The 23,421-nt window shown below is 38.6% G+C and overlaps 1 protein-coding gene across 1 annotated transcript in view; it reads left to right on the top strand.

The window, feature by feature from the left end:
• The first annotated feature begins 6,576 nt into the window (after nt 1-6,576).
• LOC117449799 (uncharacterized) overlaps nt 6,577-23,421 on the top strand; it is a 46,300-nt gene continuing 29,455 nt past the window's right edge. Inside the window, exons 1-22 of the mRNA XM_034087690.1 lie at nt 6,577-6,645; nt 7,529-7,547; nt 7,718-7,754; nt 11,353-11,475; nt 12,314-12,513; nt 12,593-12,696; nt 13,479-13,591; nt 13,743-13,991; nt 14,551-14,625; nt 14,867-15,105; nt 15,891-15,972; nt 16,100-16,243; nt 17,838-18,040; nt 18,803-18,900; nt 19,775-19,893; nt 20,095-20,271; nt 20,413-20,444; nt 20,716-20,813; nt 22,341-22,363; nt 22,500-22,521; nt 22,617-22,644; nt 22,741-22,819. Of these exons, the coding sequence (XP_033943581.1) occupies nt 6,594-6,645; nt 7,529-7,547; nt 7,718-7,754; nt 11,353-11,475; nt 12,314-12,513; nt 12,593-12,696; nt 13,479-13,591; nt 13,743-13,991; nt 14,551-14,625; nt 14,867-15,105; nt 15,891-15,972; nt 16,100-16,243; nt 17,838-18,040; nt 18,803-18,900; nt 19,775-19,893; nt 20,095-20,271; nt 20,413-20,444; nt 20,716-20,813; nt 22,341-22,363; nt 22,500-22,521; nt 22,617-22,644; nt 22,741-22,819 (2,316 nt within the window). The 5' untranslated portion in view covers nt 6,577-6,593. The remainder of the gene's footprint in view (nt 6,646-7,528; nt 7,548-7,717; nt 7,755-11,352; nt 11,476-12,313; nt 12,514-12,592; nt 12,697-13,478; nt 13,592-13,742; nt 13,992-14,550; nt 14,626-14,866; nt 15,106-15,890; nt 15,973-16,099; nt 16,244-17,837; nt 18,041-18,802; nt 18,901-19,774; nt 19,894-20,094; nt 20,272-20,412; nt 20,445-20,715; nt 20,814-22,340; nt 22,364-22,499; nt 22,522-22,616; nt 22,645-22,740; nt 22,820-23,421) is intronic.

Here is a 23,421-nt window from a genome sequence, read left to right on the forward strand (position 1 = left end):
ATCATGTACATGTACTGCACAAATAATCAGAAATAAAAACTCATTACTCGCATAAAATGAGATCAAAACGCATTTTAATGGCCAAATGAACCTTAAAATAGGCATTATGAAGGTCCATGGGACGCCCTGCCCGTAGAAGCCTGACGGGCAAGGGGTCCGCTGTGTCCGCAATGAAGGTCTATGGGACGCCCTGCCCGTAGAAGCCTGACTGGCAAGGGGTACCCTGTACGTAATATAGCGACGGGGAGGGGCCCTGACCGTCCGTCAATATATGACGGGATGGGAGTGAGAACGTGTTGCACGCGCACACACACGCACGCACACACACACACACACACACACACACACACACACACACACACACACACACACACTCACCAAATAAGGAGTATGTGGGAGTTCCTCTCGATTCCATTGGCTCTGACGGCTAGAAAGAGATGTCAATCAGCAAAATCGACCAGAGATATGGAAAATCCATCCAAATGACCCCAGAAGTGTTTTGTTAAATCTCTCTAAAAAGGTCAAATTTCACTTGTTTTGCATCAATCTTGATACAGGGTACTTATTATATGTTGTAGTTTGGATTCATAAAGCTTTTAGTCTACCATCCCATCATTCAAGGGTGGTTTTCACTATAAGTACTTTTTTTTTTGGACGGACACAATCATTTACATTTTTTTACTGTGTTCAATCTGAATTTACTTTAAAATAAAAACATTGTTACGTGCCAGGCAGGCTGTACATGTGTGGTTTTCCTTCCCTCCTGTGTTTCTCTCTTCTCCTTGTCTTCTGCACAGCTAATCAGCAGCTGATCGGTATCTGCCTGTGCACCTGAGTCTGATGGCTGATTGGATCCTCTCACCCTCAGCTGGCCTATCAGCAACCAGGGCCGACCATAAAGGAGGCACCCAGGAAGTCTTCTCTCTCTCACTCTGGGCCTGTTGCTGAGGAAGGAACACGGCTGTGCTTAGCAACTAAAGCTCTTTGGAAAATCTGAACTTTGTTAATGTGTGTGTGTTTAGAGGATTTGTTACGTCCCCACTAAGGTCTAGGGGACCTGGAGACAATAACGTACAACCAATAAGTATGAGAGAGTCAGAGTAAAGGTTGACAAAAGGTTTATTCCTTGTAACCTATCAGATAATACAATTAAACAGAAACTCTGTTTGTGAGGAGGAGGAGGAGTCAAAGGATTGTGCCAAACAAAAGAAACAAGCATAACAAAACCAGGCCTATCTCTACAACTATCCTTTGAAACCAAACTCTTCCTCACAAACAGAGTTTCTATATTCTATACATCTATATACATCTATATTGATTCTGACACTTCTACATCGAACTCACAGGTGTAACCTTGCTTTGAGAAAAAAGATTATTAATGTAACCCTTTTAGAAGGGAAGATATGGTCATTTGTTCTGGGAATGTCAGACCTGAAAAACAGGCTCGGGGTACAACATACTTTTATCAGGTTCTTGTTTTATAAACTACTGCTGGTGGTTTTACAGTATAACATTTAACTTCCCCGTATACTGAATGATTGATTGAATCACTCCCACACAGAATTCACTTCATTATCAAACCAGTTTAACTTGATATTATCAGCCATTGCTGTTGGTGTGTGTGTGTGTGTGTGCGCGCGCTCGTGTGCGTGCGTTTTTATTTTTCCGCATTATGATCAACCCTTATGTTTAGTGTTTACACAAGGCACCTTGGGTGCGGTGGATTACAAAACAATAACCTTGACATTAAACCTGAATTGCTTAAAAAAACATATCCTTATTAATAAGACTTTTATAATCATTCTCTATCTGCACAATCTGGGCTGCTCCCTAATTAAAACGCCACATAATTGGTGTACCCTAAGTCGCTCTAATGTTGACAAAGATAAAATATTATATATCCAAAGAAACAATAGAGAGGTGTAACTTCATATTTTTTGTGTCTTTCTTCGTCTTTTCTAGTTTTTTTCTCACACAAGCATTCATGGACAGAAAAGCTCAGCTCAACACACACACACACACACACACACACACACACACACACACACACACACACACACACACACACACACACACACACACACACACACACACACACACACACACACACAGATATGAACATTACCAATAGCAGTCGACGCCTAAAGCAGAAGAGTGAATCTTGTCCGTCCCCCTTGTGCAGCACAGAGGAGTCAACCATCATTTCCTGTTACCATTGTCACAAGAAAACACACCTTCCACTGGTGCACCTGTGCTTCAGGTATCAAGAGAGAGAAACACCGGCACTTTACAGCACCTGAAGGACGTGATTTGGTAAGAGATTCAGCTTTGATTTCATATCATTGTGTCTTTTTATTGCGTGTTGCTGTTACTGAGAGGATCCCATCCTCATTTTAAAAGTGTATCTTGTTGTCATCGATGAATCTGTTCCTATTATCTAAGCTTTCATGTGGTGTGTAGAAATAAACAACAATATACTGTAGCTTGCCAAATGTGTGGTGTAACTGGCTGGTTGTACAGTGACAAATGACTACATAAGGTATTAGTTAAGGTACCATCATCTGTTTATTTTTTAATGTGACTACCTATGGCAACAACATGGCATTTGGGGATTTGAGCAGTGGGAATACTAAGTTCTGCCTCATTAAATCGGGTTAGGGTTTGCTGCTGTAAACCTGTATGAGGTAATATAGAGGAGACTATCAAAATAACATTAACAACACAAAAGAATATATGCTGACAAAATGTAAAGTCTGGAAAATGCAGAAGAGAAAGCATTCAGACCGTTTTATTAAAAAAACTAGAAACACTAACGTAAAAATGACTGCTAACAACAAACATACATTCACCTAAAATTACTACGCTATTATCAGGAACATATTTATATGAATGAAACTTAAAAGTAATCTGTATGCATTATGCTTCCTTTCAGTGTTACATTATTATACATGTATATCATATCACGGTCACTAATGCATACATGGGAATGCAGAATTGAAGTGCTGTAGTTCGATGTGGTGTACATTTGAGCTTCTAGGCGGTTATTAGTTAGTTTAAAACACTTGATCATAATTTTTAAAATGATCATGCCGGCCCGTATGTACTGCGTATAAAATAGATGTTAAATAAATCGTGATGTAATGAGTAAAAAGGAGGATAAATCCCTACAATTAATTGAAATAGAAGGATGAAGTAGTATCACATGGAAAAATATATAAAGTATTTAAAAACTGTACTAGTACATCTCTTGAGTAGATTTAATTTTTGATTATGTATTGGACCGTAAATATAAGTGCAAACTGTGTCACGTCTTGCATTTTCGCAATCTTAACATCAACAATACCAAACCAAAAGCGAGCAAAAGTCTGCAAAGTTAAAATGTTTATTCAATCACAGGTAAATGTATATGATAACCTGCGAATACAAAACATCTGTGATCTATAGTTCATAATGTATTAACTCACACTTAGATTTACACATCTATTGGAGGATACTGTAACATAACCTTCATTGTATTTAGTTGAAGTCAATTCAGTCCACTTTAAGTTTTCTTCTTCTTCTCCCATAATATGAAAAAGGGGAATGACGTGAGAAGGAGGTGTGATATTAAGTGTGTGTGTGGAGTAAGTAACCTTAACCAGCCTTGTTAAACACATATTTTCAAATCACTTCTGCGAGGGTATGGGTTTGTAAATAGCAAAATTAGTCACAAAGAATCTGGAAAGTGTTTGTATGTCATCTGTCAGATATAATTCCTATACAAGTATTTAAACTTACACTTGATTCTAACAAGATGATGTATGTCGCAATACATGGCTCCGAATCAGTGGGTGAAAGTGTTGAGAGGGAACTTATGTAGGGTGTGTGTGTGTGTGTGTGTGTGTGTGTGTGTGTGTGTGTGTGTGTGTGTGTGTGTGTGTGTGTGTGTGTGTGTGTGTGTGTGTGTGTGTGTGCGTGTGTGTGTGTGTGTGTGTGTGTGTGTGTGTGTGTGTGTGTGTGTGTGTGTGTGTGTGTGTGTGTGTGTGTGTGTGTGTGTGTGTGTGTGTGTACATTGTGGGAACACACCTCTCATTATGGGACAAAGAGCTGGTCCTCTAAGGTTAACCATTAAAGCTGAATGAATTAATGATTGTATTTATCCAATGATCACGTGCAATGTTTCCTCGTGAAATCATCACTTGTAAACTTTAGTAAGAGGTGTAAGAAAAATATTGCTATAATGATTTTGTTATACTGTGCTGAACTTAAAGGTGGGGTATGTAAGTTATTTCAGAAACACTTTGTTATACAATATTCCATGGAATGCTCTTAACATCCCGATAGCAATGAATATATTAAATGCTTTGACAATAAATACGTAAAAACATTTAATCTGTGGAAGCCGTAGCGCTGTAAAAAGCAAGACCAATCATCTGAGCCGGCCCGGCTAAAGTAACTGGATGGCCTACCTGCCTGTCAGCCTTCCATCTGTGCACAAACTTATCTCGTGCCCTCATTGGTCATGTGCGCGTTCGTGTGTGTTGGGGGAGGGGCTCTGATTTTTTCCGGTTGTGTATTTTAAAATTTGAGCGCACTCGAACCGGTTTCTCCAAAATTACCTACCCCACCTTTAAGTGCTATGATGTTCGATGCTATAGAGACCATTGATCCCATTTTTATGATATTACCTATAAGTAAACCCTTTTTTACTCAGAATGAAGGCGTATATGGTGGTGTTTTCTTTATACTATAGCAGCTTTTCTTAAATTGTATAAAGACCAAAATCATAGGCGGAGTTTGACATTTGCGCTTGGGGGGGGGCAAACCTTTTTTACTGACGCCAGTACACAGTCCCAACTATCGCGTGGGATGCTACGGATACAGTAGCAATAAAGCCTCGCTCACAGCACTGAGTATGACTTTTCCACATACGAACACAACTCGTCCCGTCATGCACGCCTCATGCCCGCCGTACACACACACACTCATATGGAAGGGGCGGTCTCTCCCCCCACAACAGTGCATTACATAACTGTAAAACGTATCATAACTGTACACATCTTATACTTATTTGATAGCTACTATATCCCTTGGTTACTTGAACACGCTACAATAGTATTAACCAGTGTCCTACCTTATTCAAATATTGATATACGAAATATTTGTATTGGAACAGTTTTCGACGTAGTAATGCTGTAATATATTTCAGCCACTCGGGGCGGCAATGCCCCCCCGCAAAATCCGCCTGCTATGACCAAAATATGACCTTGCTCTGAATGCACTATAGCATCATGATACTTGTTGTGTATTCAGATTCTTGCCAATGCACAATCCAATCTTAAGTCCTCCTTATTTATTTGGAGCCTTTTAACTTTTATTAGAGTAATGTTTTTGATTTGACACCCCGCAAAATCAGTTTGTATTAACGTAATTTCCCGCTGTTGCTCTCATACCCTGTACACTACCGGCCCACAACCAAATAAAAAACTGAAAAAGGTAATAACTAGTTGGTGCAGATGTTAAACCACAAAGCAAGCCACACATTTCCCGTCATCAAAACAAACAACATAGAGCTAGTCATTTTGATATGAAAATGTTACATATTGTACTTTTATTGCAGCTTGAAAATGTTAGAGTTGTGACTGATTGGTCACGGTAACATAATGTAAATCAATGGAAGTCAATGTAAATCCTCCTAAGTAAAAAGTGTTGTCACATTTCAAAAGCTGAACAAATGGAGTAAATTAGCAGCACTATGAAGATGTATTGAATATCAAAATACACATCTCTAGGCATCATGAATCCTTTGCATATATTTCACAACAGCGTTCCAATTAGACTTGACTTTTAACCCAGGAAATCCCTTTTATTGAGACGTATTTTGTAAAAACAGCTCCTTCTGGATGTTTGTACCGTGCATATATGCGGCTTGAGCGATGAATAGTATAGTATAGGTACTGTACCTATGTTTGTAAAACAGGATATATTCTTTGTTCACTTCACAGAAGATATTCTTCCGAGGAGGGTCATGCCATTGTCCTCCTTTGTGTTCATTGTTAGATGTGAATGGTGTATACGGTTGCATCATTCTTTTCTCTGAAGCATCTATTGTTCCCTCACATTTGTCTGGATGTGTTAAAGGTCACTTCAAGCCTCTGACTGTTATATAATATATAATATAATATCTGACGGCCACTCCCTGATTCTGATCTGATCTGATCTCAGAGCTTCAAGTGTGTTTGAAACACATACTGTACAGCGATGACAGAGACTGGATAACAATGATCTGACTGAAATGTGTAAAAACAACAAATGTTTGTGATTTATTAACCTCTGACAACTAGGATTTCAGACATATTTCAAGACGTATTTGTCGTCGTCGTAGAAAGATGATGAATAGTTTTATATGTCTGCTAAATCTTTGTGTTTACCTTTAAAAGAAAGGAGAAATATTACATTTTTAACATGGAATTAACATTTGTCATTCATACTTCTGAGTTCTGACCCCGTTTAAGGGTTTTACTGTATTTCGGACAAGTGGCTGACATTTTTGTTTTCTCTCTCCAGCCACTTCCACCACAAAGCCCTCTCATTCCCATGAGACTCGTCGCATCATGACATCACGAAACCTATTCCTACTGCTTTACTTATTTTGTTGCTGCTTTGGTAAGAGCCTATTTATGTCTTTTTTCTTGTTCTTATACTTAATATCAACAACAGAGTGAAACCTGAATTTCTCCAAAGGGATTAATTTAAGGATATGCCTTTTTCTTTTTCTTCGTTTTGTTGTTGTTGTTGTTGTTGTTCTTCCTCTACATCAAAGAACATTTCCGTAAAAGGACAAAACTTGTGATATTCTTTATAGAAACCATCATTGAATGGATGCTGTGAATGCTGTCCCAATAAAACTGTGTATTGTAGCTTATTTTTTAATATTATTATCCAAAAACTATTGGAAACTGTTCAGGTAGCCAAACTGTTTTACCTCAACACCAACTGATGATCTAACACATATTGCCCCTCTAGCATTCATATTTTTTTAAATATTCCCCAACGCTGTATTAACCGTGTTGTTGAGTAACATTTGCTCAAAACTACTTTTTATGAAAATATTGTAATGCTTAATCATAATAATTCTCCCTCATATGGGATCATAATAAACATGCATTGGGATATTTTCAACTGGCAAGTTACACAGATTTTGGTTTCGATTTCTCAGAAAGAAAAAAAAGCTTCTATCTCAATTTTAACCATTTTGACAAACCTTTGAAGAGAAATCTATTCATAGATTTTCGGGAATAAAGAAATATCTCCCCCCAAAACAGCCTCAACTGACCACAATACAAGGCAGCGTTCAATGTATCATCCAAATGACCACTGATGTAACTCATATTCATACTTAAAGTATGTTACAAAAGGAATGAAGCAGGATTAAAGAACGCTCTTACATTGGAAGCATAAACAATTATAACCTCAAAAAAGGCATTTCCTGAATACTTTTACATTTGTAGTATCGGCTCTAACGATGAACCTTGTCTTCTGCTTCCAGCGGCATCAAGTGCACAAAGGTAAGATCTGAAATGTGACATTAAAATAATAAACATAACAGTGTTTTATCAATGGAGCAGACTTTTGTTTATCATAATTAAACAACTCCACCCTGTTCTGGTTTTAATGAACCATGCGATCTTTTGTCTGTAACCTTTTGCCTTGTTTCCTCACTGGTGGAAATCTACAGAAATGCAACTTGTACAACAAGAGGAACATGTGGTCCGGTGAGTGGAGCTGTCAGACGCTGGGTTTATACATATAAATATTAGGGCTGTCAAACGATTAAAAATTTTAATCAGATTAATCACAGTTTAAAAATTAATTAATCATGATTAATCACCATTCGAACTATGTCCAAAATATGCCATTTATTTATGTATATTGTTGTGGGAATGGAAAGATAAATGAAAGAAGGCGGATATATCCATTTAACATACAGTATGTATGTTTATTATAACATTTTTCTGCGTGTCAAAATGAAAGACAACCCACACACCTATCAATCATCAAACCGTGGGGTCTTAATTCATTACGTGTTGATTTCTATCAACGGGGGAGTACTTCAGGAAAGTCGACAGAGGGGGGGGGGTGGGGGCTAGTGGAGTACTTCGTGACCACAGAGTGTGAACGTTGTGATCAGCTGTTTTAGCGCAGTTCTCCAGTGAAGGGGGGAGTCTCCCTCCGCAGCCGGTTGGCGTAGTTTTGGCACAGTTCCGTTGTACAGACCGACGTTAACAGCAGCCCTGTCTGTGCACACGGAGACCGACTCTGTCGTCCGGTGATCTAACCGCCTTCTGGAACAGCTTCACAAGTACGTCGGTACGCAAATGCGCTTTGTGACACAAGTGACGGTACGCATTTCAGATTACGCACATAACCTGCGTACCAGTTATGTGCACCCCTGTACCAGAGCCATATTATTACTATTATATGGCTCTGCCCTGAACTACAGCAAGAGTATTCTCCGTCGGGACTTCCTGCAACAACACCACGCCGTTATCAAAGATGTTCTATTGAGAAGATGATCACTACGTGACAAAAGTTTTCAAAACCGTGGCTCCTGAAATCAATCTTACTAACTGCTGTCTGTGCAATTTACTCCGCGCGAGTTGGCAGACTTTATTTTGCTTACTTTAACATCATTGTTCATGGTGGGGCTAAGCCATTTCTTGGTATGGGTGTAGCCTACCCCAGCCATACCCTGGCGCTGCCACTGGTGGCACGTATGGGGCGGGCCATTCTGCACATGCGTTAAATGCGTTAAATATTTTAACGCAATTAATTCAAAAAATTAATTACCGCCGTTAACGCGATAATTTTGACAGCACTAATAAATATATATATTGTTTTGCTTCTGTATATTCCCTGATTTGATGAATGCATTTGGATCCTTATCAAATCCACAGGTACAAACGTCATGTTCTGATTTTATCTGTTCTTTGAGAGCTGTTTCTCCGATTGTTTTCTAAACAACAAACGATAAGACACCTTTGAAAAAGTCATAAAGAGGTGCAGGGTGTTTCCGTACAGATTCGAAATGTTTCAGTGTCAGCAGCTTCAAGATATGTTATTCAGTCAGTAAGATATTTAAAGCTATAATGATTTGTTCTGCCTGGGGCAACAAATAAACAAGACGAAAGGAACAAAGCCAAAGGTTTTTAATTGAGCTATAAAAACACTTTAGGACATACTCACTATGACTCAGCAATATATCTACGAAGCTCCAAAAGCAACATACTATCCCGTTTTCACTCTCACAACAAAAACAACAACAAAAAAGCTGACCAAATCACATTTCAACAGGATGAAAGGCCTCAGCAAGTAACTAATTTGATAAAAAAACTAGATTTACCTGAAGTTATAGGCGTATGAAATGACACAAAATACCCCTGGGCACAGACTGTAAAGGCCTACTTCATAATTGCAATACAGACTTTTTTCTATAGTTGTTCCTTTACTAGAAAACCACAGCTGTAATCAATATCATGGACAATGGCTCAGCCTTATACATTCGGGGTTCCCCTTTCCTGTATGTGCTATATCGTTTGTTGGGACATGTAAATGGTCTGCAGAGGCTAACATCCCAAAGGTCCCTCCTATCACATTGTACCTTCAAGGCTTTCAGGTACAATGCGTTGGAGCGCTAGGCAATAGAAGCGGAGTGTTACATAGTGATTGGTCAACCACTTAGACCAATCACAACAGAGCCGGCCAGCTAACCAATCAGAGCAGATGGGCTCTGGTTTTCTTTGAAATCGCCCATAATCAGATAAATTGAAATTATATACACTATACTTGAAACTACTATCAACGATGAAAATATCCACATCTGAATAGAAATCATTAACCTCACCAATAACCACAAAATGTGCTCTTTAGAAACTTCAAATAATTACTCAAACTACCATTAATAATAACAACGTGTGACTGCCAATTTCTGTGATGGATTTTGAATGCGTATCAGAGGGCACTTTAACATTTCCAAAAACTTTCCTAGTGCATATTCAGCAACATACTTTAGGTACATCTGACACACACCGGATGTTTGTTTTGACACACAACGCTTCAGACATTTTATAACAATGATCTGGAACATCGTCAGGAGCACAGTCACCTGTTACAGAACCTTAGACAGTACATGCAGTGCTGGGAAGAAGTGAGCTACATGTCTGCAATTGAACCAGTTGTTTAACTACATTTCTCTGTATAGCTTCCTGGTAGGGGAATGTCTAGGCCACAAAGGAAAGAAGTACATTTTTTATTTACCATTTCTTCTTTACGATAGAAACATCTCTGGCCAGCCCTGAATCCATTTTCTTAAAATAAAAATTAAAGATGTTGATAGAGTATTTGTTGTTGTTATGTTTCACCTGGAATGTGACTTTTAAGACTATATTTTATTGTAATTTCATGTCACATATACACTGACAAGGTGTATTTAACCCCCCTGTTGTCTTCGGGTCAAATCTGACCGATTTACTTTCATCAATCATAACTTTTTTGTTTTACATTCGATTGCATTAAGGCTTTATGATATCCTTCACAGCAGACATTTGAACATATAAATGGCTGATCACCACTTTCATTGAATTTTGGATGATTTAGTCAACAAAAATGACCGCCATAAAGAAAATGAATTAGTAACCATCTGGATCAGATAAAACACACACACACACACACACACACACACACACACACACACACACACACACACACACACACACACACACACACACACACACACACACACACACACACACACACACACACACACACACACACACACACACACACACACCCCACACACACCCCCCCACACACACACACACACACACACACACACACACACACACACACACACACACACACACACACACACACACACACACACACACACACACACACACACACACACACCCCACACACACACACACACACACACACACACACACACACACACACACACACACACACACACACACACACACACACACACACACACACAGAGAGAACAATTTGACACATTTCCCGCTCTTATGTGCCCATCCCCCCACATGGATCACACCTGGCACACGCAATATATGTTCAGTGTCTCTCTATTTACTGCAGTGCTTCATGTATACCAGTAGTCTGATAATATACAGTTTGAAAGGGTGTTAAATTAAATGTGGTGATGAACAGTTAAAACAGGACCGGTCTGATTATGATAGCTCAGGATTTATGAGCTGTTCTCTAGTTGCCTCCTCAGAAACTTTTCTCAGCATGGTTCATATTATTCTATTTCCTTATCACTCAAGTTTTCCTTTTGCTCTTCTTCCCAAGATGCCAGACCCCACCTCTCACTTCCTGCAGTGTGTTGGATTACCCCCCAAAGAAACTGGGAGAGACCACATGCGACGGCTGAAGGGAATGCTTGAAGCGACGATGGACGTGTACACCTTCATGGTAAAAAGGAAAAGAACAACACGTCTGCAACATGCTCCACAGTAGACGTGCAATGGACGGAATTCCCACCTAACCAGTTGGTGTTGTAATGTCTTTTATTCTCTTCTGCTATGAAGAAACATACAGTCCGTGAAAGATTAGCCCAGCGATGAGTAATGTGGAACTGATGTGTTATGTCTCACGTGATTTTGCACTTTTATTATTAGATTTTCAAGGACATGACTCATATCAGGCTTACAGTTAGAGTTTCTATTAGACAAGGGGACAAAAGGACAACATTTGTTTTACCAACTTCCTGACAACTTATTTTAACAGTCAAACTTAGTGGTAATTGTCAGATATTATAATATTATTATACATTCATTTATTCTCATCCATAGTGGTTACTTGTATAAAATTACAAGAACTTTTTTTTTGTATTTGCTTTTTGCTTTGATTCAAAAATAATATTCTTCGATTCTTGGAAGTTAAATTGGTTCATAATTGTTTCTTGTATCTATTGGATATAGCTGCAAAACATCTCAATGCAAGCACTCAAACACAGACATCTAAAGAAATGGCATTTATTAAAGTTTCTCACCAAAAGAACAACATATATGATGACATAGAGCTTGAACGTATCATATTATAACTCAATGGAACCTTGCTCAATTGACGCTAGCTGTTAGCTTCCTTAAATAGCCATTCATCTGTTTATTTATGTATTATCTGTTGACTTTTGCATGGGTTCCCTGGGTTATCTGTACGATTTGACCCCCCTGACCTGCATAACAAATCCTACCTTTCAACTACTTCCTCATCTCACCTTTTGTTTTTTACACCCCTACCACATCCACAGAAGTCCAGTTTGAGGGGAGTGCCACTCCTCAGCCTGCAGGGAGAGCTGGCATTAAACCCTGAAGCAGATCCTCTCCAGAACGAGGCCCTGGTCCAGATGTGGATAGAAGTGAAGATAAAACCTCTGCTGAAGTCCATCAGCAAACACTTCCTGACCTGCCTCAGCACCAAGAACTTCAGCTGCTCCACCTACCAGACTATGTATGTCTCATTTTCTATCTGTGTTTTTCTGTTTCCTTTTTTACAAAAACGTATCTCATCATATCATCTGTTCTTGCAGGGTGAGGGAGCTCAGCTACTATTATTCTGAGATGAATCCAGTCCGACAGAAGTGGATCTACCAATTCTTCATGTACCCCTTTCTGTCTGGAGACAGAGTGGCTGGTAAAGCTTTCATATGTTCATTTAGACTGTTACTACAATATACTCCGATAGTAGGGGAAGATAAGGGAAGATGCTTCCTTAGGGAACACATTGAATGTACTGTAACTTAAAACGTGGTTGGAAATTAGTGAAACTTAAAATTATATTTACAAATCATCACAGTTAGGAGGAGTAGCCATTTTTTATCTAATAAGCTAGCACAAAAATAGGCTCCCGACAGAAATGAACTAAAATCCCAAATCTTTACCTAGAATATATAGAATATAGCAGATTAAAGTTTATTTTAAGACTTTTCTTCAGACTAAAAACTGTTTTATTTCAGGAGGACTTCCTTCAGCAAGTTTGTTAAAGCAATGCTAATGATTGTTAGCTTACAAGCTAAATAGCTAATAGTGCTAACTAGCTGGTGAATCTACAATTAATAATGTTATGGCTATATATAGGTACCTTATGTTATATGTCGCTATATACTAATGTATATAAGGCACATTCTTTATTAGTAGGTGTAATACAATATCTTACTAAATAATATTTTGAGGTGAGGTCTTACCCCAAGGGTTTAATTTTACACGCTAACTTCAACGTTTCCATCAAACAAATATGACCAAAACCTCATTGATAGATTAATTTATTAAATAATGAAGTTCATAGTAATAATACACATAATATATAATAATAATATAATAATAATATATACACAACTTTAACCGACACAATGATTTTTAGATTCTTGATTTGAGATATATATATTTATTGACTCAATGTGTGTAACCTCTGCTCAGGATGTGTGAGCGGCGACGAAAGCAGTGAGGAGTGGCTGATGAAGAATTTTGGTGCGTTCAAAGCCATGGCCAGAATTAAGGACTTTTCATCACTCAACATGGTCTTCAGTGGAGTAAGTTCACTTAAGTTCGCCTTAAAGATTTCTAAGATTTACATCCCAAGTCAACCTCACATGGTGGACAGTTTGTATTCAGTTAAAAAGACACGGTGTACGATTACGTTTCTCACACTTCTCCCTCCACATCTTATCCTTTCCCCCTCAGTTGGAGGTTCTTCACCTGCTGTCTCCAGTGCAGAAAGCTGAGCTGCTGCTGAGGCCGGAGGTCGCAAGTTTAGATAACGGCACCCTAAGCCTGGTCTTCCACAGTATGATGACAGGAGACCCTAAACCTCCCCCCACCCAAAGCCCTGGATGGGGCAACAACTGGACGACCCCCGGATACCCGAACTATTCTCCAAAGCCCACACACAACCCGTACCAACCGCCGTCCCCACACAACAGCATGGGACAGGTACTGTGATGAACCGGGATGCATAACGTCAGGTTTTTTTAATTAAATTACGTCTGAATTTAAAATTATGACTGATTATAGATAAAATAATGATTTGTCCTCCAGGCGGGACTTTTGTAGAAAAACAATTAGGCATTAGTAAAAAGTATAAAATAATAGAAAATTAAACAAAAATATATAATAGTATAAATGGTTGAATTCATTGTATTGCTTGTATTAAATATTGATATTGCACTTTACTCAATGAATTAATGTATTGTCAGTCTTTGGTTTATTATTATTTATTTGAAAAAAAGGGAAATGTATAAGTTTCCAAACATGTTAACCATTTTTATATTACCGTATAATTGTGCAGTCGTATAATGTACAGTATTTGTATTGGATTTAAATGAACAGGACTTCAAGTTAAAGCTAATTTCTTCTCCTTTTGCAAAACTTTTCATCATGATACTATATGTCGGTGTTACATCATTGTGCCGCAAATGGCCCAAAGAAATCATAATTGATTTAATCAATTGTTAAGATGTCAAAAATATCTCCTCTTTTGTTGAACTTACAGGTTGTAAATGGCTTCATGATGGCTTTCAAACCCATTGGGAGCTTCGTTCATGATTTTGTGTCCTTCACACAAGAGGTACAATGCAAACACACACACACACACACACACACACACACACACACACACACACACACACACACACACACACACACACACACACACACACACACACACACACACACACACACACACACACACACACACACACACACACACACACACACACACACACACACACACACGATCTACATGCAAATGGATACACACACTGTACTGTATGGTTGAAATAACTCCTGACCTGCTGGTGTTTCTCCAGAGGGAATCAGAAATAAGGAGCACGACTCTCACCCAGTTCATGCTCAACTGGACTCTGGCCGAGCTGGCAGACATGTATCGCCCAAAAAATACATCCATGGTTCCCGAGATGCCAGATTTTGACGTGACAAATGTGGAGGATTGGTTCCAGTATGTGGTGATGCCGGTGTTACAGAGGGTCCTGCCCGAAGACTTGACCGAGCTGCCAGAAAACATCACACTGGCTTTCCACCAAGTGTTGTAAGTCAAGCTAACATTTTAGAAGAAATACTTTATCCTCTTAACATCTTAGTATGACATAAAAGCATCAGATTAATCCAAAGCTCCTATTATCTTAATGATGGCTCAGTTCCAGCGATTACTACAATGCAATGCAGCTGTACAAACCTTTTTATTAGCCTCTTCTAGCTCATTGTTTCAGTTTTACTATTTATAATTAACTAATATCATCATATTTGACTATATGCATATACAAAATATGCATTGCAAACACCTGAATCGGTACTAAAGGTAAAGAAAAGTGGTTGCATTCAACTTTGGCTATCGGAAATTAAAGTTTAATTAAAAGTATTTCACTTGCATAAAATCAACATCCAGGTATCAACCTTTTAGAAGAAAGGTCAAATGTATAGCCAAGCAATTCATTTAGTCTCAATTATGAAGACTCTGAGTGCTATTGTAGAAAGTGGAGAATTTAGTTTGTGGTGGAGACCGAAATAGAGCAAAAAGCAGGGTTAATATTGAAATTAGATATGTTCGGTGACTCCAAATGAATGCGTATATTGATTCATATCTTTGAAATGTGCAAAAAAGTAAATTGCTTGCCAACATGTCTGTCTCTTTATAAAATAAAACTTGTCAGGGTTGTGGGTTTGTTATCTTTATCGGAAGCTTCTCTGTCACCAGTCGTCAAAAATCAACACCAGTTAACTCAATCCATCTCCGGTCATTTGTTATGTTTCGGGGTTGTAAGATAGTGTCAAATAATGTTTTGAAATGTACTTTTGTGTCTTGTTTGTGTGCAGCCACCTGGACAACGGTATGTACAATGAAACCTCTGAGATCCAGGATGTCTGCAGCATCAGGCTCGATGAGGGACCTTGCGGGGTGAGGAATCAATTGAATCTTTAGTTGAACGTGTAGCATTTGTATTCATCCTCACATTTACCTGTTGCTTCTTCTTGAAAAGTCTTCCTAAAGAGCTTCCTGTCCCATGTTCCTTTCCTCCTACCAGCTGACTGATGCGGTGGAAAATGTGGCCAAAGTGTTGCACTGTGCGGCTCGCAGTAACCTGACGCTGTCGGAGGAGGAGATCATGAGGCTGACCGTAGAGCTGACCGAACGTCTGAACACGCTGATCAAAGAGTTAGCTACAGCGGTGAGTACATTCACCTAAACATGCACGCTAATGCAAACAGATGAGCCGGTTTGAACTCAATGTGTACAGACGTAACTCACGGCAACAACCTTTAAAGCAGGGGTGTCCAACTCAATTTCATCGCGGGCCACATTAACGTTATGGTTGCATTCAAAGGGCCGGTTGTAACTTTAAGACTATATAAAAATACATATATAAATATTTAATATATATAAAATAACGTATTATATTACATTATTGCTTCTGCATTGGATTATTTTCAGATAGGGTAATAACTTCATAATTAACTATGTCTGAAAGAAGAAGTCAGAGCAAATAATTGCAAGACTTTTCAGTGAGAATGCCACATTCTGGAAAAAAAAAGGAAGTGACATTTTGAAAAAAAGTCAAATTCTGAGAAAATGGCAACTACTAAAAAAAAAGGCATATTTTGAAGAAAGAAAAGTCAAATTCTGAGAAAAATGTAAAATTTGAGATGCATTGTGGGACATGTAGTTTATGGGCAACGTGCTACTGTAAATCGGCCTGTAACCGTATAATAAACATATTATATTCTTTGCAAGCTCTTGTGGGGCCGCAGAAAATGAAGTCACGGGCCGGATTTGGCCCCCGGGCCTTGAGTTTGACACCCCTGCTTTAAAGCATTTGCAAAATGAGATAATGGATAGTGTTTGTGTAATACACGCAGAATCTGTTCATTTTTTGTGAATGAATGTCAAATAACCTTGGATTGATGGAAATTACAATGTTGTTTTTCACCGTTTCTTTCGTAGTGTTGTATTTTTCTCCCTTTCCTTTTATTTTTTCTTGATTAATCTTTGATCTGTGAAAAAGGGGATGTACAGTGTACTGTATAATGAGTCTCAATGTTGGCTGTGTAATTTGCAGATTTGACCAGATAACATGGATTTATCACAAAATAAAACCCTAAAAATAGTTATAATGACACTCACATAACATTCTATGTATTATAAGCATGTTAACTTTGTTTCATATATATCACAAATTGTGTTTCTGAAACCACTTTAGAGAGTAATTTAAAGTGGATTTTAATTGTAATCTTTCAAACCACCATACATACTGCTCTCATAGATAATTATGGAGATATGGAGGCTTTACTTTCCTCATGGGTCGAACATAATCACATCATTATTTTGTCATATATGGATTGTCTATGTTGTCCTTTTGTTATGTTTTACATGTTACACACAACATCTATTGCATTTTGTCTGTCGTGGAAAAGGGTTCCCTCGTCAGTTTCTTTTTGAGGAAGAATACCTAATTGTTCCTACATTTATTATGTGGTTTCTTTAAGGGAGTTTGTCCCTTAATCCTGCAAAGATTTAAGGACAGAGAGTGTTATGTACAGAGGCAAATGTGTAATTTGTTATATGGGGCCAGTGGTCTTTCCCTTATATAAAAGTAGTGACACAACTGTGTAGAAATACTTTGTTATAAGTAACCAATTCCTGCAGTGATTTACTAACATCTGGGAAACATCTGGGAAACATTCAACTGCCACAGAACTGTATTGTAAGCTATTTGTAAAAACTTAAAATTGAAATCAGTGCTTTTTCCCTTTTATTTTCTGCAGAACTTCAAAGAGCTGGCGATGGACTTCCAGCAGATCTTCAGCCAGGTGGAGTCTCCGTCTCTGACCCCGGAGAACCTGGAGGACCCGGCCTTCATCGAACTCTGGTTTAATATCAAGATGGTTCCTCTGCTGCCCAACGTGCACTCAGGCCTCCTGTCCTGCCTCAGCACCAAGAACTTCTCCTGCCCCGTCTACCAGACCATGTGAGCTCACTGCAGACTTGTTTCACACATCGACACACACACTTTATGGCAGGCATGTCCAGACTTTTTTCACAGAGGGCCACATACAGCAAAATATACAAAGGGCCGGGCCACTCACTAGGGGTATATTGCCTCATTAGTTCAGTTATAAGTTACCAAAATCAATCCAATGTAGGTACATTATTCTTGATACTTGAACATTCAGCTGCCTACATCACAGCTCTCATTCCTTAAATCAGAAGCTTCAGGTTGATTATAATAAGAGGAAATATGAAGGGTATATTTCAAGGTTATGCAAACAAGTTATTGGGCTTTTTTCTTATCAACTTAGATTTGTTAAAACATGTTTTCAACTTTAATTGACTGAATTTATTTGAAAACTGGGCACATGAATACTGTGTAAAATATTTGAACATATATATTTAAGAAGTACAATATAAGCAGAAGTTTATTATATACATATATATTTAAGAAGTACAATATAAGCAGAAGTACAATATAAGCAGAAGTTTATTATACAAAAAGTATAATAAACTTCTGCTTATATTGTACTTCTTAAATATATATGTTCAAATATTTTACACAGTAATCATGTGCCCAGTTTTCAAATACATTCAGTCAATTAACGTTGAAAACATGTTTTAACAAATCTAAGTTGATCTATTTGCTGAGGGCCGATTCAAAATGGTCCGCGGGCCGTAGTTTGGACACCCCTGCTTTTTGGTGTACTTAATGTCATTTCTTCCTTTTCAATATGTGCAGTGTGGCAGAATTCAGCAAACACGAGACTGATATGTATCCTAATCCTGACATCTATGAGCACTTCATCTTTCCCTTCCTGATGCATCACAACACCTCTGGTAAGTTAACTCTAAGTAGATGTTTGGCAGATTTTAAAATGGCTTAGAAGGACAACAGAAACGCTGAAGAAATAATCACCAGACTGAACCTTTTTTCATTGCAAATAAACCGATACAAAATCACAACATGTTGGCAAATAATAGAAAGCCAAATTGTAAACTCAATGCAAACTACAGCTCACTTTAAAGGTGGGGTAGGTCATTTTGGAGAAACCGGCTCGAGTGCTCTAGAATTTGAAAGTACACAGCCGGAACGAATCTGCCACTTCCTCACAGAGCCCCTCCTCCAACACACAGGAACGCGCACATGACCAATGAGGGCACGAGATAAGTTTGTGCCCCGATGGAAGGCTGACAGGCAGGTAGGCCATCCAGTTACTTTAGCCGGGCCGGCTCAAATGATTGGTCGTGCTTTTTACAGCGCCACGGCTTCCACAGATGATATTTTTTATGGATTTTTTGTCAAAGCACTTCAGATATTCATTGCTATCGGGATGTTAAGAGCATTCCATGGAATATAACAAAAAGTGTATCTCGAGCCGGTTTCTCAAACTTACCTACCCCACCTTTAAGAAGTATCATGTCTCTGCTGCAGTGGAGGAAGTATTTAATATTTTGGAGGCAGTGGGTTAGTGCGTTGGTGTTTGGATCAGGTTCAAACCCCACTGCAGTCAGCATGCCGTTGTGTCCCTGAGACACTTCATCCCAAATTGCTCCTGTGGGTATTTCCCACAGTATTGAGTATGTAAGTCGCTTTGGATAAAAGCGTCTAACATGTAATGTAATGTAGATCATGTATTAAGTAGAAAGATAAATTACAGTGAAAGATCAAAATGTACTTTGAAGTTTAATCAATATACTGAATGCTTTGCAGATCCCCAGTGTGTCTCCTCGGCCAATGGCAGTGCAGAATGGCTGATAAAGAACTTTGGTGTTTATTCAAGATTCCCCTCCATCACTGACTTCTACAAACTCAACCCGTACTTCTCCGGAGTAAGTCACAAAACCCTGACAACGCTCCGCCTTAAAATCACTTTAGAGCCCTTAATTTTCTCCTGGATCCATCTCTTCGTATCGTTATTGTTGTCATATGGATTGTCTATGTTGTAATTGTGTTATGAGTCCCTCCTCAGTTTCATGTTTTCCTCCTTTGTTTGATTAGTCATACGTTCCTTCTCTTTGTCTCCTGTCCAGCTGGAGGTTCTTCCCCTCTTGTCTCCAAAGCAAATAGCGGGGATGCTGCTGTTGCCTCTTCCTACTCCACCTGAGAAAGACGTTGTTATCGACCGAGTGTTTGACTTCCTGTTTGAGTCCCCCGAAGACGCGAGACTTCCTGAAGTCCTGCACGAACTGCTTTATCTCATCAACAAGGTAACAGCTTTGCAATGATGTGTTTCTTCAAAGAGGCCTTGTTACATTGAGGGGGTTCTACCTTTCCTCTAGTGTTATATGGGTTATATATATATAAGCTAAAATCCCCAAATAAATAACTGTCAAATGTTTCTTTGTCAGGTCAATCCACCCTGTGATGTCTACAGACAAATGTAAGTACCTTCAGAAACTTGTTATAACTTGTTGTGCGGCAGCTGAAGTGCAAAGAGTGCGAATACAAAATATAAATTTTTTGAATATTAATCAGCAATGTTTTACATTTGCACTACTTTTTTTGTGAACAGGTGCACATATCTAAATGGACTATTTGTAAAAATGTCTTCCCAGTAAAGTAGATTAAGAATAGAAAATATGTTTTAGAGGGTTTTGCAGCCGTGTGAATGCTTTCTTATTTCATGTTTCCTGTTTTCTTTTCAATGTCAGTTTTGAAAGATTGTACGGAGCCATACCAGATCTGCCACGAGATGTAGAACCATTCATCTGGTCTTACATCGATCAGCTGATTAACGTGGCGCCAGAAGGTCAGTCCCTTTCTACTAAATACTGTTCATATTTACATTAATTATGTGGCCGTCTACAGTATGCTTCCTGTAGTTATTGAATTGCTCTTTGTACTGCACTGTTAGTGTACCGTTTTATTATTATTGTGCTGCTGTGTTTATTTTACTTTTGTAACTCTGGCACAACAATTTCCTTCGGGATGAATACATTGCTATCTTATCTTTCTCACACACATACAAAAAACCTACAGGATTAACAGACTGTATTTGTATATACTGTATAGACAGCGTGACAGCCTGCAGTCCATGTCCACGCGGTAGAGTATAATCCAAATGGTCCTTTGCTTCTGCCGCGGCTCCAGTAGCCACGATCAGATCCAAATCCCACAATTCAAGTGATAGTAAGGCAAGGCAAGGCAAGTTTATTTATATAGCACTTTTCAACACAAGGCAATTCAAAGTGCTTTACAAAAAATAAAAGACATTAAGAAAATGGCATTTAAAATCAGTCATTAAAAAGAAAAGCTAATAAAATAAACATTAAAAGAAAAAAGACATGGATAATAGTTACAGTGCAGTTTAAGATGTGCAATTAAAAGCAGCGACAAAAAAAAAAAAAAAAACACGCTCGTACTCCTCACGTCGTTGTCGGACGTTTTTGACTTAATGTAGTGGCCAATTGTCCAAAAAAGGAAAGTTCAAAGTCCACTTAGTCTAGGAGGCGAATTTGAGTATTGAGTCGCGTATGTTCAAGAAATCCAAACACCTCGCTCGTTCCATTCAAGTGCTTTATTAGGAGGTTCAATGGATCAGCAGCCGACGTGGAACCTTTGCACGGTATTTCAACATACAAACGAATCCCAGGCGTACGGATGTGTGCGGTCAAAAACATTTTCCAACTTCCTCTCCACTCCCTGCTGTGTCACGCTGGCATTCATACCTGAGCACGCTCCTACAATCTGCTTTCTATAAATAATAACGAAACATGAAACTAGAGCTGTCCATAAGCAAGATAAAACGTTACAAAAACAGTATAATAATAATTCATAGTTATTCAGCTCATTAAATTAAAATAATATTCAATTGGCTCACCAAACCATCATTCATTACTATAAAACAGTGCTTCTCAAAGTGTGGTCCGCGGACCACTGGTGGTCCGTGAGCGCCCCCTAGTGGTCCGTGAGTATATTGGTAACATTTCACATTTGAAATAAATAAATACATTTAAGTTTTCCGCACTCTCGCGGGAATATCTCCGCAATTCAACGAGCTTAAGTTTCACTTTCTATTGCATGATAAAGCCCAGGGCAACACCTTCGTCACACATGTTGTCACTTGTTTGTACCATTTTCAGGCGATTTATAATCTGTTCTAGAAAAACGATGTGTTTTGGGATATTTGTGTTAGGTGGTCTGCGAGTGTTTTTTTATTGGTTAAGTGGTCCTTGGTATGAAAAAGTTTGAGAAACACTGCCATAAAAGAATGTACCTAATTACAATGTGTATTACATTTAGACACTGAATATGTTGTACCTTTTGTTTTTCACAGAGTGTGTGCCACAGAACTTAACGGTGAGATTTCTTTATATTTGCTCAATATGTTTTTAATTTTTATCTGAATTCTGTTGCTCATGAATTCATTGTTTTAGATGGTTTGTTTAATGATATTCTTTCAAAGTCATTCATTCCTTAAATCTTTCTTTTACAGTGCCCAGATATCAAGTACAACAGTAAGAGCTCTTCACTTTAAAGTCTTATTGTATCACTTCTTACATTACTGTGAGTGCGTTTAGAGATTAATTGTTATATTTCTGCTGTTTGACAGGTACGCACACCTGCAAAGGAGTTGACAGGTAGGAAGGAAGCTGTCATCGTTTGAATCCAAAATTACAATAAGTCTTTCAATAACCTCAAATCTGACATGTATTTACCTTTTTGTGTTTTCACAGCTCTGCCCTGCACTCTCACTTGAACTCATCTGAAGACGTGTCCTGCAATTTCACCCTGGAGACGTATGCATGTGCACAGGTGACCATTTTAAAGTCAGAGTGGAAATGCAAAGGTTGATTTCTGAGAGGGGTTTTTATGCATCATGCTGCCCGTTTGGATCAATTACAAGACAAGATCAGGCTTCTTTTAAACACAATTTGGAAATAGAATTGTTGCAGAAACACAAGGAAATAAATAAGTACAGGTACATGGAAAAAGGTTACAAATGAAACGGTATTACTTTACTTAGATAGTCTGCCTACAAATAGTTTTAGCGAGTATGTGGAACTGTTTACAAGAAACTTTGCGAATGCTAATGTGTATAGCATACTCTTAAAATGTGTATTTGTTCATTTACACATTAACTTATGTATATCTACAGACTATAAAAAGAGCAAAGAGACACACAATTACAATACAAGCAGTATAACAACAGTGCCCGTAATCACAGTTGTAGTCTAACTCTTGAATTAGCTAAAGTATAGGTAGAGTACTATGATAATACCCAAAATAACCAGCCCCCCCCCCCCTTCCTCACCGACCTGATCCACCACCACACACCTTCCCGCAGCCTTTGTTCATCAGAGGCGAACCTCCTCTCTATCCCCACACGAACCAAGCTCCGAACCTGGGGGGACAGA

This window comes from Pseudochaenichthys georgianus, chromosome 1 (genome assembly GCF_902827115.2).
Source record: "Pseudochaenichthys georgianus chromosome 1, fPseGeo1.2, whole genome shotgun sequence".
NCBI lineage: Eukaryota > Metazoa > Chordata > Actinopteri > Perciformes > Channichthyidae > Pseudochaenichthys > Pseudochaenichthys georgianus.